Here is a 16,769-nt window from a genome sequence, read left to right on the forward strand (position 1 = left end):
CTTTTCGTGGAACTGAATTAACAGAGTCGATAATTAGGTGTCATATTTACTTGTGACATGTTGTGACACCAGTGTGTATTTCATAACCTTTACAGGACTTCACTTACTGGTATATGAACTCATTTGCTCCCAATAACGTGTAAATACGTTTTTTTTAATGTTCTAAGTGTCCCAAAGACGTATGTATACGTTTTTTTGTTTTTTTTTATATGCTAGACTGGGCAATCTCGGTACTCGAGGGCCGGTGTCCCTGCAGGTTTTCGATGTTTCCGTTTTCCAACACAAGCTGATTCCAATCAACGGGATCGTTATCAGTCTTGTGCAGAGCTTGCTGATGAGCTGATCATATATCAGCTGTGTTGGAAAACGGAAACATTGAAAACCTGCAGGGACACCGGCCCTCGAGGGCCGAGATTGCCCATCCCTGTGCTAGAGCATACAGAAGGCTTTGACGCAGCCTCTCAACTGCAAAGAACGGTTGCAGAAATGGTAGTTAGTACACAAACGGCCAGCAGGTGGCAGCAGAGCAAAGGAGATCAACCAGGGCCATGTAGAAAAAAAGCTCAATTACTCACAATTTTAAATAGATTTGTGAAAACTGATGAAACTCTCTTCTAATGCTAATTGCTGCAAAACGGAAACAGATAGAAACACACTTTTTTTTTTCCTGATGAAAGAAGAAACTTTAATCTGTCTTTTGATAGGTTCCATGCTTTTATAGCAATAGAACACAATATTCTGTTGGGCCTTGCAAAATCAGTCCAAATCCAGTAAAACAGCCGGGAGCAAACGGGATTGCGAAATGTGAAAATGGCGGCGAGTGAATGAAATTAATGAGCCTTTATAGTTGAGATTATTTGTATGAATAATCAATTACTGCCAAAAATATTCCAGCTGTTAATTCTAGTCGAAATAAGACATTAGGAGTAGATACAAACTGAATATTAAAAACATGTCGCAGCATAAACAAATGACTACAGAAAGCTGTTAATATAGTGACCAACAAGTCAAACAAGGTAACGTTTTTTGATTATTGCTTCAACTCGGACCTTCATTGGTGAGACACAAACCTCTAAAGAAGCCTGCTTCCACTTTGAGGAGCGTGTCTAGTTATGACCGAGGAACAGCCTGTACAGAGATGCCACGCCTCCTCCAGTTCACGTGTCATTATGTAACAACCAGCTTTTTTTTTTTAATCCAATTCTCTCCTCGCTTCTTCTCATCAATTTCAAATGTGTCACGTGTAGTCCACTGGTCTGGCATAAGCTGCCAGGGAGTGACTTCCGGCTAACATCGGCGAGCGCCAAGAATCCAGCAGTATCTCTGGTCATTCCTCAAACCTTGTGACAAATCGATATATGAATCAGTCACGACTCCTTTCCAGTAAAAGTGCACAAATTATTTCAAACAATAAACAACAGTTTAAAGGTTTAGAGCAGTGCTTCTCAAATAGTGGGGCGGGCCCCCCCCACCCCCCAGGGGTGGCGCGTTTGACCTCGGGGAACATGCTTTTTTAGTTTTTATTTATTTATTTTTTTACTGTCCTAGAATAAAGTGCAATTGCACCTCCACTACATTAGGGGGCAGTGGCGCTCTCATTATTGGCAGAGTGTGCGCAGGGAGCATTCGCTCGGTGGTGTCGGGGTTTTGTTTGCACTGAGCATGCGCGCTTTGCACACAGCAAAAAAAAATAAAAAAATCAGCACAAATTATTTTATATTTTTGTTTTGCAGGTTAAAGGTGTTTTTTTTTTTTTTTGTGCTCCTGAGTTAATGTTGGTGATCAGTTTGAATGCATTATTATTTATTGATTTTATGTCATTTTATTTTTCCGTATCATATGGTTTGAAATGGTCAGTCAAAAAATGTTTATAGTTTAATTAAGGATTTCATTTTATTTTTGAATTTCAGATGCACTTTAAATCTTTTCTGTTACAGTAAATAAAGCTATTCTTTGTTGTGAGTTGGTCCATATTTCTTTCTTGTTTTATTATCTTAAACGTTAATACGGATTCAGTGTTCTGCAGAGGTGCGCTTAGAACAATTTTATAGACAAATGATACTATTTATAGATGCGTGGGGGTGGGGATGTTTTATTCTTTCTAGGGGGGTCATGACAGAAAATAATTGAGAAGCACTGATTTAGAGGGAAACATACTTATCCATCCATCTTCTACCGCTTATCCGAGGTCGGGTCGCTGGGGCAGCAGCTTGAACAGGGAAACCCAGACCTCCCTCTCCCCAGCCACTTCAACCAGCTCCACCGGCGGGATCCCGAGGCGTTCCCAGGCCAGCCGAGCGACATGGTCTCTCCAGCGTGTCCTGGGTCGACCCCGGGGCCTCCCGCCCGGTGGGACGCGCCCGGAACACCTCCCCCAGGGAGGCGTCCAGGAGGCATCCGAAACCAGATGCCCGAGCCACCTCAGCTGGCCCCTCTCAACGCGGAGGAGCAGCGGCTCGACTCCGAGTCCCTCCCGGATGAGCGAGCTTCTCATCCCTGGAAACGTGCTTGATTTGCCATAATACGTTGTGTTTGCGCATGATGAAAAAAAAACAAAAACAAACAAAAGCATGCAGTCAGGAAGAAGTGCCAGTTGAAACACAGTGTCCAAACTAATAAACTATGGGAACCACTGCTGTTAAAATCCCATCTGGAAGACAGTTAGGCTCTTGACAGATAACAAATCAGGGGTAATCAAACCCAAAGACAAATGGCTACTATTGTAATCCTGCTGATATATCAAAACAGATACCTGATAGTAAATATTTTTTGGATGTGGTAAATTAGGCCAATGTGGGTTTTTCCTCAAGTTTTCCAAGTCTGCAGCTGGCTAAACAGTAGAGGACCTGCAAATGGATCTGGTCAATTATATATGACGTTGGCCCAGATGTGTCGAAACTCATAAGTATCACATCGCCCGGAAAATATTCTTTTTTTTTTTTTTCATATAAGAACACACTATTTATTACCAACTTTTTACCATTACAATCGTGTAAAAAAAATAGCCATCATTCATGTCAACTATAACGAGCAAACTAGACCTGCCACGTTCATTTGTCCTCACTAGTAATATCGAATACCCCATACAAAAATAAGCCTTTTATATCATGTTGGCGTATAACCGCATACTCATATTAAGAAGAAAACACCCCCCCCCCCCCCCCCCACACACACACACACAGTATCATCTGTCTATAAATAAAAATATAGACATCTACATCTGAAATTCAAAAATAAAATTAAATCCTTCATTAAACTATAAACATTTTTTGACTGACCATCATATGATACGGAAAAAATAAAATGACATAAAATCAATAAATAATAATGCATTTAAACTGATACCCACATTAACTCAGGAGCACAATATTTAAAAAAAAAAATGTAACCTGCAAAACAAAAATATCTAAAATAATTTGTGCTGATTTTCTTTTGCTGTGTGCAAAGCGCGCATGCTCAGTGCAAACAAAACTCCTACACCACCGAGCGAATGCTCCCTGCGCACACTCTGCCAATAATGAGCGCGCCACTGCCCCCTAATGTAGTGGAGGTGCAATTGCACTTTATTCTAGGAGAGTAAAAAAAAAAAAAAAACACAAAAAAATAAAATAGAAATAAAAAAATAAAAAAGCATGTTCCCCGAGGTCAAACGCGCCCCCCTGGGGGGGCCCGCCCCACTATTTGAGAAGCACAGATCTACGCCGACTGAAACTCGAGCAAACGCTCAATGATAAGAAAGACCTCTCAAAGAGTGAAGCATAAACAGTGAAAGAAACACACCGACTCCAGGACTGAGGTCATTCCCTAAAGACGGCTGCCGACAGGCTTTGAATCTTCGACTCATCCTCACCTCCAACATCAAGTTGTCATCAAGGACTCGCAAGTCCCACCGGAATTGTTCATGTGAGCATTAATGTGCCATTTTAGGAAGTAAAAATAAAGGATCACTCAGTCATTGTGAGACAGGTGCAGAAGAGGGCAGAGTGCAGCAGCACTACTTGGACTTTGGAGGGGACAATTATGTTGTATACTGTAAACACGGATCCCAACCCATTTTTTTTTTTTATGTGTATTACTCGTGCGCAACATTTAAAAAACACCATGGGTACGACGTCATTATTCCGGTTTATATCAAAATAAATCTACTAAAAGTCACATTTCAAATCATCCCAAAAGGCTCGTGCATTCAATTAATTACCGAAGACTAAAACAAAGGACATGTTTGCTATAATTAGAGTTTTATTTTAGTTAGTTTTGTAAACCTAAAATGTAGTTTCAGTTAAGTTTTCTTTTTTTAAAAAGCATCTTCGTTTTTGTTTGTTTTTTTAATTTTAGTTTTTTCGTTAGTTTTAGTTAACTAAAATAACCTTTAATATAGCACGTAGGGGTGTGAATTGCCTAGTACCTGACGATTCGATTCGTATCACGATTCACAGGTCACGATTCGATTCGATACCAATTAATCCCGATACGAATTTATAAGTCGATTGTTGCGATTTTTTTTCATTCAAATTTAGAAATTACTAATCAGTAAGCTTGTAGAGTGTAAGATTTATATGAAAATGTATTATTTATTTATCTGAAATTTCAGTCTTATAGAGGTTGTAATCTGTTTCATGTTTGAACAGCATTAAAATAAAATATTAAGGCTTAATGTTCCGTTCATATAACATTCTTCCATGCTCAAGGTGTGAATCCTAACCCGAAGTCAGACGTTTTGTTGAATATTTTTCCATTAAAAATGGAAGTTTAAAAATCGATTCACACACACACACACACAAAAAAAAAAAGAAAAAAAGAAAAAAAGTTGTTTTTTTTAATCGATTCGAGAATCGCGCGATGTAGTATCGCGATAAATCGCCGAATCGAATTTTTTTTAACACCCCTAATTAGCACGTGTATTTTTTGACACCCTCCCTTCTTACTTTGACCATCTCCAAACATTTTTGTTTTTATTTGATTTGAACTGAGTCAAATGACATTTTTAGCATATGTCTCGAGCCACTGAAAAAAATGGACGGCGGGCCATCGTTTGGACACCCCTGCTCCAAATTACGAGTATCAGTACTTGGTGACTACTCAAGAGTTTGTATTTGTCTGGGAAAAAAAAAGTAGTATCATATCATCACTAGTCCATTTGCGGAAGCTCTGAAAATAATATTGTGAAATTACGATCATAACAACAACAACAACCCAGGTTGTCTCCACAGCTGCAACCAGTGTTCCAATGATGTTTGTCTACTTTAAAAGTGCATGCATAACAGCAATATGATTCCACAAAAAAAAAAAAAAATCAAATTTGTTCTAAGACAGTAAGGGAGAAGATGCTCCCGTGTGCTGTCCAAACATGACAAACGAGAGGAAATAGCTGCCACACGGAGCTGTCAACTGCAGCGCTGACAGACCGCAGCCTTAATATAGACGAGGTCAAACAAAAGCACAAGGCCCGCCGCCATACTCGGCAGTTGGAACTATTTAAAATAGCAGACGCTGTATCAAAATGAAGCAACAATATTTTGGTACCGACACCCTTCGGGAGCATCGGGTCACGCCATTAGTCGAGAAGGCCGCAAGTGGACAGCACTGTCGGCATATTAGTTTACCGGCAGCTATTTGACATAGCTGTCAGAAACAAATGTTTGGGCTCGGGGTTCTGGTGGACCGCCCCTCCTCTGGTGCTTTCTCCTCTGCCCCTTCCCTCCATCCTCTCTTTAGTTTTTACTCTGGTCTCTTGAGATCTCTTTCATTTGTTGGAATTTCGAGGTTTCTGGGGTTGGCGTAAGACTCTGATTTTGTAACCATGCGGATGGAAGGAAATGTTTAGTTGGTGCTGGATTTTTACTTTGATTTATCTTTCTTTTCTTTGACCTTTCCTCTGGTCTCCTGACCTTCTGAACCTCACGACTCTGGCGAGACTCTGAAGTATCCGGTTAAGGTGAAGGGTAATGGGATTTTTATTAGGTTTTAGGTTAATTAATGAGTAGAAATGTACACGTATTTACACGCACGCGCATAAACACATAAAATATATTAAAAAATAAAAAATAAAGAGCAATGATGATAAGATGTTGAATCGGAACAATTCTGAGCTCTCGCTTAAAAATAAATGAATAAATAAATAAATAAAAATAAAAAATAAAAAATAAACAAATGTTTGTGTAGTTTATCACAAGACTACTTCTTCAGGGTCACTGACACTGTAAATAATGTACAGTTTCTGCAGTGGTAGCAGTGCAGTTTGTCATTGTTTTGATTTTATTTTACAACAAATGTAAAATGGAAGGTCATAAAAGTATCAAAAAATGAAAGAAAGCACCTCTTGACATGGCTTATTTTTGGAAAAACGTTGCAGGGGCCCGTAATTCAACTTCCATCAACCCTATAAACTCTCCCAACACCCAGCACGTCTCCCATGTCCCTTCGGCTCATAAACATCTTCCCTCTCTGTGGAACCTCCACTCGGAAAAACGCATCTTCGTGTCCCGCCCTGGCAAAGTCGAACGTTTGAGTTCAAACGCAGTTTCCAGCAATTCTTTCTTTGCTGCAAAATCTTGTCAAAGTGCCGACACAAGTCAAGAAGCACCCAACGTAAATAATACCAAATAGCGGCTGGAATGCTCGGAAGCCCGTCCGTATCTCACCAAGCGGCGAAGGCTCGCACGTAGCAAATGTTCTTTCGTCAGGGGTCGTTCAAGGACATTTGGCAGACGTTCGCCAACAGTTTTCATGTTAGACTTAGACTTGACTTTATTGATCCCTTTGGGATGGCTCCCTCTGGGAAATTTACATGTCCAGCAGCAATAAGAACAGATCATGAAATCAAATGTAATACATTTAATTAAATTTAATAAAAAATATTTTTTTGTTGCAAGAAAAACAGTTTGCGACCATTGAAACGTCTGCCAAAAGCCTTTGCGACAGTTCGTAACCAAGAACGAACCTTGACAAAAAAAGAACATTCGCTCTCTATATGCAAGCACACTGATCGCTTCACAAGCAAATTATCAAATCATCTGACAATTAGCAGAGATTTTAAACATAGAAGGCCAAAACATCCCTAATGAAAATTAAATTGCACTAATAAACTAGCCACTAGAGGGGGGCTAGAACAGCACAAATGGAAATCAACCTGACTTTTTTGAACAGATGTGTTCCTTTTAAATATTGCGGACATGACGACGACGATATTGTGGCAGTTTTAATATCGCGATATCACGATGTTGCCTTTATCGTGACACCCCTAGTGCATATGGTTAGGAAGTTTGCGGTCCTATGTGTCAGCCCAGTAGCACTAGCGTAAAAACGGTGGCACCATCCAACATTTATGTTGACAGTCCTTGCTCTAAAAAAATAATAATTATGTAAACATGTCTAAGTATTATCGCTATGAACTATGACCTTTGTCAACTTAGCAATATTTCTGTCTACTTTCAACTTAAATTGATATTAATTTTTTTATCCAATTCAGTATCAAAACTTTTTGGACTTACTGGAACTTCGATGTCAAAAATTAGGCCATTTATCAATGCCATTAAGTTGTAAATGATGGCATGTTAGATACAACACTGCTAATCACAATTTTAGTCATTTGGCTCAGACAAATTAATTTACTTGTTGGTCAAGACTCGTTTGTCGATTCTGTAGTTATAAAATCTGCTTCTTACTTAAATGTGCTTCTTTATAGTGGCACCTCAACGTGCCTGCATGAATATCACCTGTTAATCAGGGTCCCAAACAGCAGCCTGACGGTCCTTTGAACGTTCTCAGTGCACAGCCAGCTCCACTGCTCTCTCATGAGCAGACACAGGATGTTCAAAGAGACGTCAGCCAACGCCATCTCAGCTGCACCTGTGCCCACGGCATAGAAAACATAACGTCACCATGCATTTTTGTTTTTTCTGATCCCTGCCATTACCAGCATTTTTAATCAAGTACTGTTATAAAAATATTGCTTCAGATATTGAGCATGCCATCAAGACGGCTTACAACCATGCAGAAAATGTAGCTATGGTTTCTCCACTCCGTCTGTTTACTAACACTGCCCTCGTGTGGATAGATTACAATACTGCATCTCTAATGTTGATTTTTACGTAATGACCTTTAGTGTGGTATGTTTACAAATCGCACTGTAGCACAAGCAGAAAGAGGAGCAAATCATTTTTGCCTCTGAAAATGAATTATCTTTATCCACCTGGCATTATGAAAAGGTATGTTGATATTTTTTTTTTTGGTCTTTACATCTTTACATGTAAAGACAAGCTCAATACAAAAACAATTTATTCATACTAGCGATGTCTGCGTAGCAACCACGCCCACTTTTTCCACACCCGCAATTTTCATGCTGCCATACCCTCACACTTTATTCATTTTTATTTTTATTTTTATTTTTTTATTTTTTTCATAGCATTACGGGCTGAGTAAATGTTGTTGTTTTTTTTAATATATGCCACAGGCCATTAAAAATGGCAGGCTGTAAATTTGCCCTCTGTTGTCGTTTGTTAAAGCATTGCCAGTGGTGCTCAAAGTCCTGCTAACTAACAAATGAGCTAGCTAACACTATCTACAAAACCATTTGTACACGTTAACCAATTGAGAGATCTGTTGGAATGCTGCATGCACTCACATTCACCAGCCAGAATAACATCTTTGTTTAGTTTGTGCATAGTCAACATCAGGTCTGAAGTCTTGACAAAGACAACAAATACGCCATTACAACTTAAGCCTTACCATGTCCTTGTCTTTGCTTTCCGACAGCACATTCGCGCTGGAAATGTCCGTGTTGTGGAAGAATTGGACAGTCCTCGAAAGTTGGCATCGACGTGAGGGACAGATTCTCCTGTTTATAGATAAAATTTTGCAGGTCCTCCAACGACATTCTGTCAAACACCTGTGAATTTAGAGCATAGAAACACACAAAAAAATATATAAAAAACTCAAAATACCAGTCGACTAAACACAAATCTCGAAATAAACGGGGTTCACGTCGCAGTTTGCGTGTCAAAATTTGGAATTTGCCGAATTCGCAGAACTGCGCCGAGACAAAAGTAGTATTGTGTCTGTTGCCGAATGAAACTGAAGTGAACACGAGCGTTCTCCAACTTCTCGTCATTGACTTAAAAAAAAAGACAGCACAAAGAAAAAATATATATATTTCGAGCCTTGAAAAATGTTCTACAGTGTACCAAAACAACGAAAAACAGTTATGGATGACTCCAAAATCAAATGAATTAACTCATTCCCTCCCAGCAGCCATTTTCACATTTCTCAGTCCCGTTCGCTCCCGGCTGTTTTACTGGATTTGGACTGATTTTGCAAGGCCCACAGAATATTGTGTTCTATTGCTATAAAAGCATGGAACCTATCAAAAGAAAGATTAAAGTCTCTCCTTACATCATGAAAAAAAAAAGTATGTTTCCATCTGTTTCCGTTTTGCAGCAATTAGCATTAGAAGAGAGCTCAGTTTCATCAGTTTTCACAAATCTATTCAAAATTATAAGTAATTGAGCTTTTTTCTAGATGGCCCTGGTTGATCTCCTTTGCTCTGCTGCCACCTGCTGGCCGTTTGTGTAATAATTACCATTTTTGCAATCATTCTTTGCAGTTGAGAGGCTGCATCAAAGCCTTCTGTATGCTCTAGCATAAAAAAAAAACAAAAAAAACCGTACGTCTTTGGGACACTTAGAACATTAAAAAAAATAAAAAATAAAAAAAATACGTATTTACACGTTATTGGGAGCAAATGAGTTCATAACTTACCGTGTGAGCTGGTTCCAAGCTAAACAAGACAGGTGGTCGTATATCTGAGCCATTCATAAATGGGATGCTTTTGCTGGAGAATTTCAGGCGTGATCTGAGAGAAGAGAGGAAGAAAATCATTTCGCTCAATCTTTTTCATGTCGACAGGTACACAAAACTATTAAGTTAATTTAACATCAATTTCTTTTTAAATCATTTCGTGTGTAGTTAAATGCACATCTTTGAATGAGTTGTGGACTACTTTCAAGACGCAGTGCGTATGGCAGCATAAAACTTGAAATAATTTTAGCAGATCCCAGTTCAAATAACGCTATGAGATCACCTCCAGATGTAAAAACAGAGTGTCAAGCACAAGTACGGTGAGTGAGTATAAAGTAGATCTGACTGAATGGTTTGTTAGTTTCAGGTCATCGACGAATCCCTATCTTATTACTTTTCTGTTCATAGTCTTGTCTTTCACTGAAAGAGAAATAACTTGTGGCAAGGGAGCCATAACCCTTTCGGATCAAAATCTATTTAGAAATGGGAGTAATATCATTTGCCATTAAAAAGTCAACAGCAGTTAGTGATTGCAAAATTGGTCTTGTTTGACTCTCACCATACACACAGTCGAGTAAATGACTTGTGTGAATTTCCCAAGAGGGTTTAAAGTTAATAAAATACATACAAAATATTAATAAGATAATGAAAATATGAATTTTCGATCCTTGGCAGTGCAGGAAGGTTGCAAATCTTACGGTACACTTCCCTCAGTAGGCATGATTTGCTTTTTCTTTTTTTTTTCGTGGATATGATGTAGACTGTATGTATTCTAAATCACATACTTGCTCTTTTTGTCAGTATTAAGTTTCCCCCCATCCACCTCGCCCTCATTTTCCTCAGTTGGACTCTGAGGCTCTGAACGAGGAAATGCTGTCTTCAGAGTGTCCACGATTGCATTCACCACAATCTGCAAAAAACACACAAAATCTTACAAACAAGCAAACATTGCAGCGTGTGCATTCATCAAGCTCTTTTTTTTTTTTTTTTTTGTATTGATGGCAACTATAGTGCTAATTATTTCAATGGCAAAATAAGGCACCTAAACAGTAAACATTAGGGATGTAACGATATCCGAATGTCACGATACGATATTATCACGATATGAAGCTCATGATACAATAATTATCACGATATTGTGGGAGCGTTGGCGATATTTACAAAAGTTCACAATATTGTAAAAAAAAAATAAAAAAAAATGAGCTCACGCTAAGAAAAGTAATCAATGTAATTATTATTATTATTATTATGTTATGTTGTTAATGCACGCACACATTGAGTTCCTCCACATATTGACTTGCTTCACAATCATATTACGTTCCCCTTCATCTGATAATTAGTGTCGATTTTAAACATAAAAGGGCCAAAACATCCCTAATGAAAATTAAATTGCACTAAAAAAAAAAAAAACTAGCCACCAGAGGGTGCTAGAACTGCACAAATGGAAATCAACCTGACTATTTATTTTTTTTTTAAACAGATATGTTGCATTTATATATCGTGAACCTGACGACGACAATATTGTGGCTGTTTTAATATCACGATATCACGATATTGCGCTTGTCGTTACATCCCTACTAAACATCATTTGTGTCATCGTGCTACCGTAAAAAAAAGTCTTGCGCATCTATTTCTAGCCAGGCTACAAGATATCAAAAGTGAAATGTGAGTGCATGTATTTTTCATAGTGAGAGTAAAATACTGTTAACCGATCAGTTTCGGCCAATGCAATGAAATGACCACCAACAAACCTTGTCAATGCGTGACACAATAAAAGGTTTCTTGACGAAGGCAATCCGAGCGTCCGTATTGAGAGCCAGAAACTCCTGCATCTGCTCACTGTTGGCTATTTCCGGAATGGCGCAAAGATGCTACAGGAAATTAAAAACAAGGACTTCGCCTTAACGATGACATTGGGCAGCAAAACAAATTTGGATTGGATGAAGTGGAAATGAATTACACACCTTTAGAAAGGTCTCCAGCATTCCTTTCCTGGCCTCTATCTTGTCACTGTCCATGTTTCCGAAGGGCATGTCTGGAAATATTTTCTTTGGTCCTTTGACACCTTCAAAACAGTTAAGTCATCTAGATGTGGACTCACACTGGGCACGTGCACATACATTTTTTATTAACATTTCAAAATGGAATGCACTTCAAAAACTACCTTTGATGAGTTTCTTTAATTCTGTTCTCTCTTCCACGCGCGCTTGTAGGTTGAGAAATTCACTGTATCGTCTGTTGACCATGTGGTAGGCCACCGGGTGGACGGAAGATGGACTTTCAAAACCCGAGTTCAAGACGTCCCCGTCCTCCGAGCATGCATGAATGCGTCCCGGGTTGTCACACGCCATCGCCGTCTCATACTGGAAGACATAAAAAAAAAAAAAAAAAAAAAATTTAAAAAAAAGGTATTATTCAATGTTTTAAAATAAAACATGATTAGAACATTGAAGGTGTGTTGCTTATGAAAAACAAAAAATAAATCTGAATCCACAAAAATCGAGACCAGCAGGTGAGATTTTTTTTTAACTCATTTGCTCCCAATAACGTGTAAATACGTTTTTTTTTATGTTTTAAGTGTCCCAAAGACATATTTATACGTTTTGTTTTTTTATGCTAAAGCATACAGAAGACTTTGATGCAGCCACTCAACTGCAAAGAACGGTTGCAGAAATGGTAGTTATTACACAAACGACCAGCAGGTGGCAGCAGAGCAAAGGATTTGTAAAAACTGATGAAACTTAGCTCTCTTCTAATACTAATTGCTGCAAAACGGAAACAGATAGAAACATACTTTTTTTTTCCTGATGAATGAAGAGACTTTAATCTTTCTTTTGATAGGTTCCATGCTTTTATAGCAATAGAACACAATATTCTGTGGCCCTTGCAAAATCAGTCGAAATCCAGTCAAACAGCCGGGAGCGAACGGGATTGCGAAATGTGAGAATGGCTGCGAGTGAATGAGTTAAAGATCTGTCAGTGCACCCCTGAACAAAATATAGCTGATCACCTCGACATATCAAAGCATTCAAGTTCAGACAGCTATAGAACTGAGAAATATGGATAATATATTTGACAGTTCTTACCTTGATGGTGTAAAGTGTGTAAGGGTGTGAGCCGGTCCCACGGTGTTCCTTAGCTGTGATGGTGCCAGTGATACGAAGGTTTTGGATCATTATTGGTCCATCCGGGCTGCTTAGAGGCTCGAAACTGAACGAAGGCAAGGGAGAAGAACCGTGCGGTGGGCTGATGACAGTCGGTTCGTTGTTGTTCCCGACCGGTTCAACAACCAGAGGAGGCTCCCTTGCTCGGTTTGCTGGAGAGAAACCACCGTCACTCTCCAGATTCCGAAGACCGCTGATGGGAGTGTTCGCTGGCGTTCTTTCCAATGAGCCATTTGGGTGCCCGGAAGTCTCTGAATCCGCCAAGACGACAGGGCGGAAGAGATCAAATTGATCGGAACAAAGACCCTCCAAGTCTTTGCCGTTATCGATTTCAAGTCCACATTCTTTATGTTGGTCATACAAAACATCTTGTCCTATCATGACTAAGGAGTCGACAGAGTTCAGCTTGTCGTCGGTTAATGGGGAGTCCAAATCCGAATCGTTTTCTTGATAAAAGGCGTTTGGGCTGATTTCGCTCAAAGAATTTCTTAAGGTGGGACTTGTCTCCTCTTCGGTGCTATTTTGTTCACAAAAGACCTCGTCTGAAATTGCGCCATCGTGCAGAGGCAAGATCAACTCGATGGAATTTTCTCTTTCAGTTGGAGCTTTTGGAGAAGGAACATCAGCACTGCTTTGATGGGCGTACTCTTGTGGGAGAGGGAGCTCCAATCCAGTCGAGGGAAGCGGTACCGACAAATCCGGCGTCTCTTCCCCAATCGCCTCCCTCGATTTATCACAACTGCCAAATATGTCTATCATGAACAGATTTAACCAATCTGGGTCGGACAATTTATCAAAAAGAGGGAGCAGGACATTGCAGGTGATGAGTTCTCCGACAACAAATCGTCCCGTGCACGTTTCCAGGTGAGGTGGGGGCACCAAAACGTGCAGCAATAAGTCCACCAGAGCTCTTGTGTAATTGACTTGCACCGCCTCGCTGGTCATAACACGGTGAGGCGTGGCCACCTTGGAATATGCCCGCCATAACCTTTCCTTCTCACTGTTGGCTTTTGGAGACGGGGACGCCTGCTGCTGGGCGACCAGCTCCTTGGCTCGAAGGTAGTCCTGCAGATGGCAGCCAAACATTTCCAAGATCCTCTGGGTCAGTCTCTGCAGCAATACAAAAAGCCAAAAAAAAAAAAAAAAAAGTAGGCAGCAAATTCACTGATCCGTACATTTTCAAAAACAACTAAACAATCAGGAGGCGTGCTCCAACAAAAAATTTGCCCAGACTAATATTTTTCCACTGCGATTGGCTGGCAACCGGTTCAGGGTGTCCCCCGCCAACTGCCCAAAGCCAGCTGAGATAGGCTCCAGCACCCCCCGCGACCCTTGTGAGGAATAAGCGGTCAAGAAAATGCATGGATGGATGGATGGATGGATGGATAATATTTCCCCAATGTATTGGTATATTTAGGGTTTTTAACAAATTGTAGTTTTAAAAGAATTGTAAAGTTAAGCCGATAAGTTAGTTATAGTAGGGCTGCTCTATTTTGAAGAAAATATTATTCATGGTTAATTTGGTAATAATTAAAATCACGATTAGGACAATCATTTGTTTTTTGGTACAAAACAAGAAAATGTTTAAACGTGTAAAAAAAAAAAAAAAATTCTTTGAAACTATATATGCAAGTTCATTTTGGATCAAACAAGACTTATTAAATGAGCAATTTTAAAAGAAAAAAAGGTGCAAATAAATAAATTTAAAAAGCTCAAAACTAGTATTAATAATCTTTTCTCTTCTTTTAACGATTATGCCAATTTTTGCAATTGTGGCGTCAGTGTAATAATTGAATTTTGATTAACTGCACAGCCCTAAGATATAGACCAAGTTGAACATATGGCACATTTCAAATTCATAGCCAACAATATTATTGCCACGGAAATCACTTCATTTTGTATTTTGATATTAGATTACATTTGATAGAAGTAGGAAGTCAAAAGCGAGAAATCCATCCATCCATCCTTTTTTTTAACCGCTTGCTCCTCACAAGGGTCGTGGGTGGTGCTGGAGCCTATCCCAGCTGTCTTCGGGTAGTAGGCGGGGTACACCCTGAACCGGTTGCCAACCAATCGCAGGGCACACGGAGACGAACAACCATCCACACTCACAAGCACATCTCGGGACAATTCGGAGCTCCCAATGAACCTGCCATGCATGTCTTTGGAATGTGGGAGGAGACCGGAGTACCCGGAGAAGACCCACGCGGGCACGGGGAGAACATGCAAACTCCACCCACTGTTTTTGCATACAAGCCAAAGTACATCCATGATCCAACAAGGGTTCATGTCTTACAAAATAGTTACCGGTCGGTCTAATTGCTTTGCACGCCTCTTCAGCTCCATGCCCATAGAAATCATGGCCTCATGAACCTCCTTTTCAAAGCCACTCTCAGAGGACACGGTCGTGTACCAGGAGGAAACAAAGTCCCGGACAATCTTCGTCACCGAATTGTGGATTTCTTGGTCCAGGTGATGGTCATCCTCCACGGTGGAAGGAATCTGAAAATGAGCAACGAGGGAAGTGAAATTGGAGGTTTAGTATGTAATGCTAGAAGGTAATCAGTCAGCTTTGTGTCAAACTATCTAGTCACACAGCATTAATAGTGGATATAAAAAGTCTACACACCCTCTTCAATTATCTTTTTTTTTTTTTTTCCTGGTCATTGTTCTAAATTAATAAAGTTCAAACTCGAGTTAAATAGGAGTCAGCACACACCTGCCACCATTTTAAGTCCCTTTGAAGAAACCCAAATAATGTTAAATTTTTTTGGTATTACTCGCATTTTAGTCGCCGCATTTTAGGGCACAAGCCAGGGTCAGCAGAGAAGATAATGGGTGTCGTTTTTGTTTGTTTGTTTGTGATATTGTAAGGTTCAACATGTTAAAAAGACAAATGAGCAAAAATGGCGTCTGTTTATATTTGAAGAATGAACTCATTTGTGGCATTTTAGTCTTAGAATGAGGCTGACTATGAATTTAATTTACCAACTGAGCATACTTATAATGTACACGGCGAATTGTGTTTTTATCAACTTGTATTGGAATCCATGAGTGACAAAATCCAGAAGATGACAAGTAGGATATATTGTATTTTAAATGATTGCAGTGAACCAAATTAAATCTCTATCAAGTGCATACCGTGATGATGCTTATTTGGAGTATATAGGCGATGACTTACCTGTGCCAGAGTGATAAATCTCTCCAGGTGAATCACGCTGTTGGATTCCAAGATAGCCTGTGAGCCAAGCCAGCCCCCAAGTACCACGAGGAGGCTGGTGAACACGCACAGCAGCCAGATATTAACAAGCAGATGGAAAAGAACAAGCCAAGCCAACAGCACGCCAAGGCCAAAAATACTCCTCTGTCCCAGCACCTCTGCCATGACACTGAGGGATGCTTGTCAAACATGCATCAGACCTTGAAAACAAATTGGAAACATACGTGTTAGGTCGTTTATTAAAAGCTAGAAAACTAGCTAGACTACGCTCTCATGCATATATGCGCACGTAAACAGAAAATGAAACTGAAAAAAACAACATAGCCTACTATCACGTAAATCCTACGAGAAGCACAGTTTGAAGTCAAAATATAAATTCACTTCTAGTAGAATTTTATTGGTAGCCTACGTCCTTTGTACATACAGAATTACGGTTTTGAGGAACATGAACTACCTCAACCATCCAGCTAAGTTCCACGGTAGTTGACATTAGCTCTAAATCAATCGAGTTTTTTTGATGCCTAATACCACCGTTTGCAAAGCGAACGCTTATTAATAGCTATTTATTGATTACATTTCCAACGTGTCAC

The 16,769-nt window shown here is 39.6% G+C and overlaps 1 protein-coding gene across 6 annotated transcripts in view; it reads right to left on the reverse strand.

Moving 5' to 3' along the window:
• Positions 1–16,769, reverse strand: part of snx19b (sorting nexin 19b) — a 35,557-nt gene that overhangs the window by 11,482 nt on the left and 7,306 nt on the right. For all 6 annotated transcript variants that reach the window (XM_077541889.1, XM_077541893.1, XM_077541892.1 and 3 more), the window contains 10 exons: positions 16,141–16,379; positions 15,267–15,461; positions 12,882–14,069; positions 11,960–12,158; positions 11,760–11,860; positions 11,547–11,666; positions 10,581–10,705; positions 9,757–9,850; positions 8,728–8,887; positions 7,716–7,848 (listed from right to left, as the gene is read on the reverse strand). In XM_077541889.1, coding sequence (XP_077398015.1) covers positions 7,716–7,848; positions 8,728–8,887; positions 9,757–9,850; positions 10,581–10,705; positions 11,547–11,666; positions 11,760–11,860; positions 11,960–12,158; positions 12,882–14,069; positions 15,267–15,461; positions 16,141–16,344 — 2,519 coding nt within the window. In that variant the 5' untranslated portion in view covers positions 16,345–16,379. The remainder of the gene's footprint in view (positions 1–7,715; positions 7,849–8,727; positions 8,888–9,756; positions 9,851–10,580; positions 10,706–11,546; positions 11,667–11,759; positions 11,861–11,959; positions 12,159–12,881; positions 14,070–15,266; positions 15,462–16,140; positions 16,380–16,769) is intronic.

This window comes from Festucalex cinctus, chromosome 13, assembly GCF_051991245.1.
Source record: "Festucalex cinctus isolate MCC-2025b chromosome 13, RoL_Fcin_1.0, whole genome shotgun sequence".
Classification (NCBI taxonomy): Eukaryota; Metazoa; Chordata; class Actinopteri; order Syngnathiformes; family Syngnathidae; genus Festucalex; species Festucalex cinctus.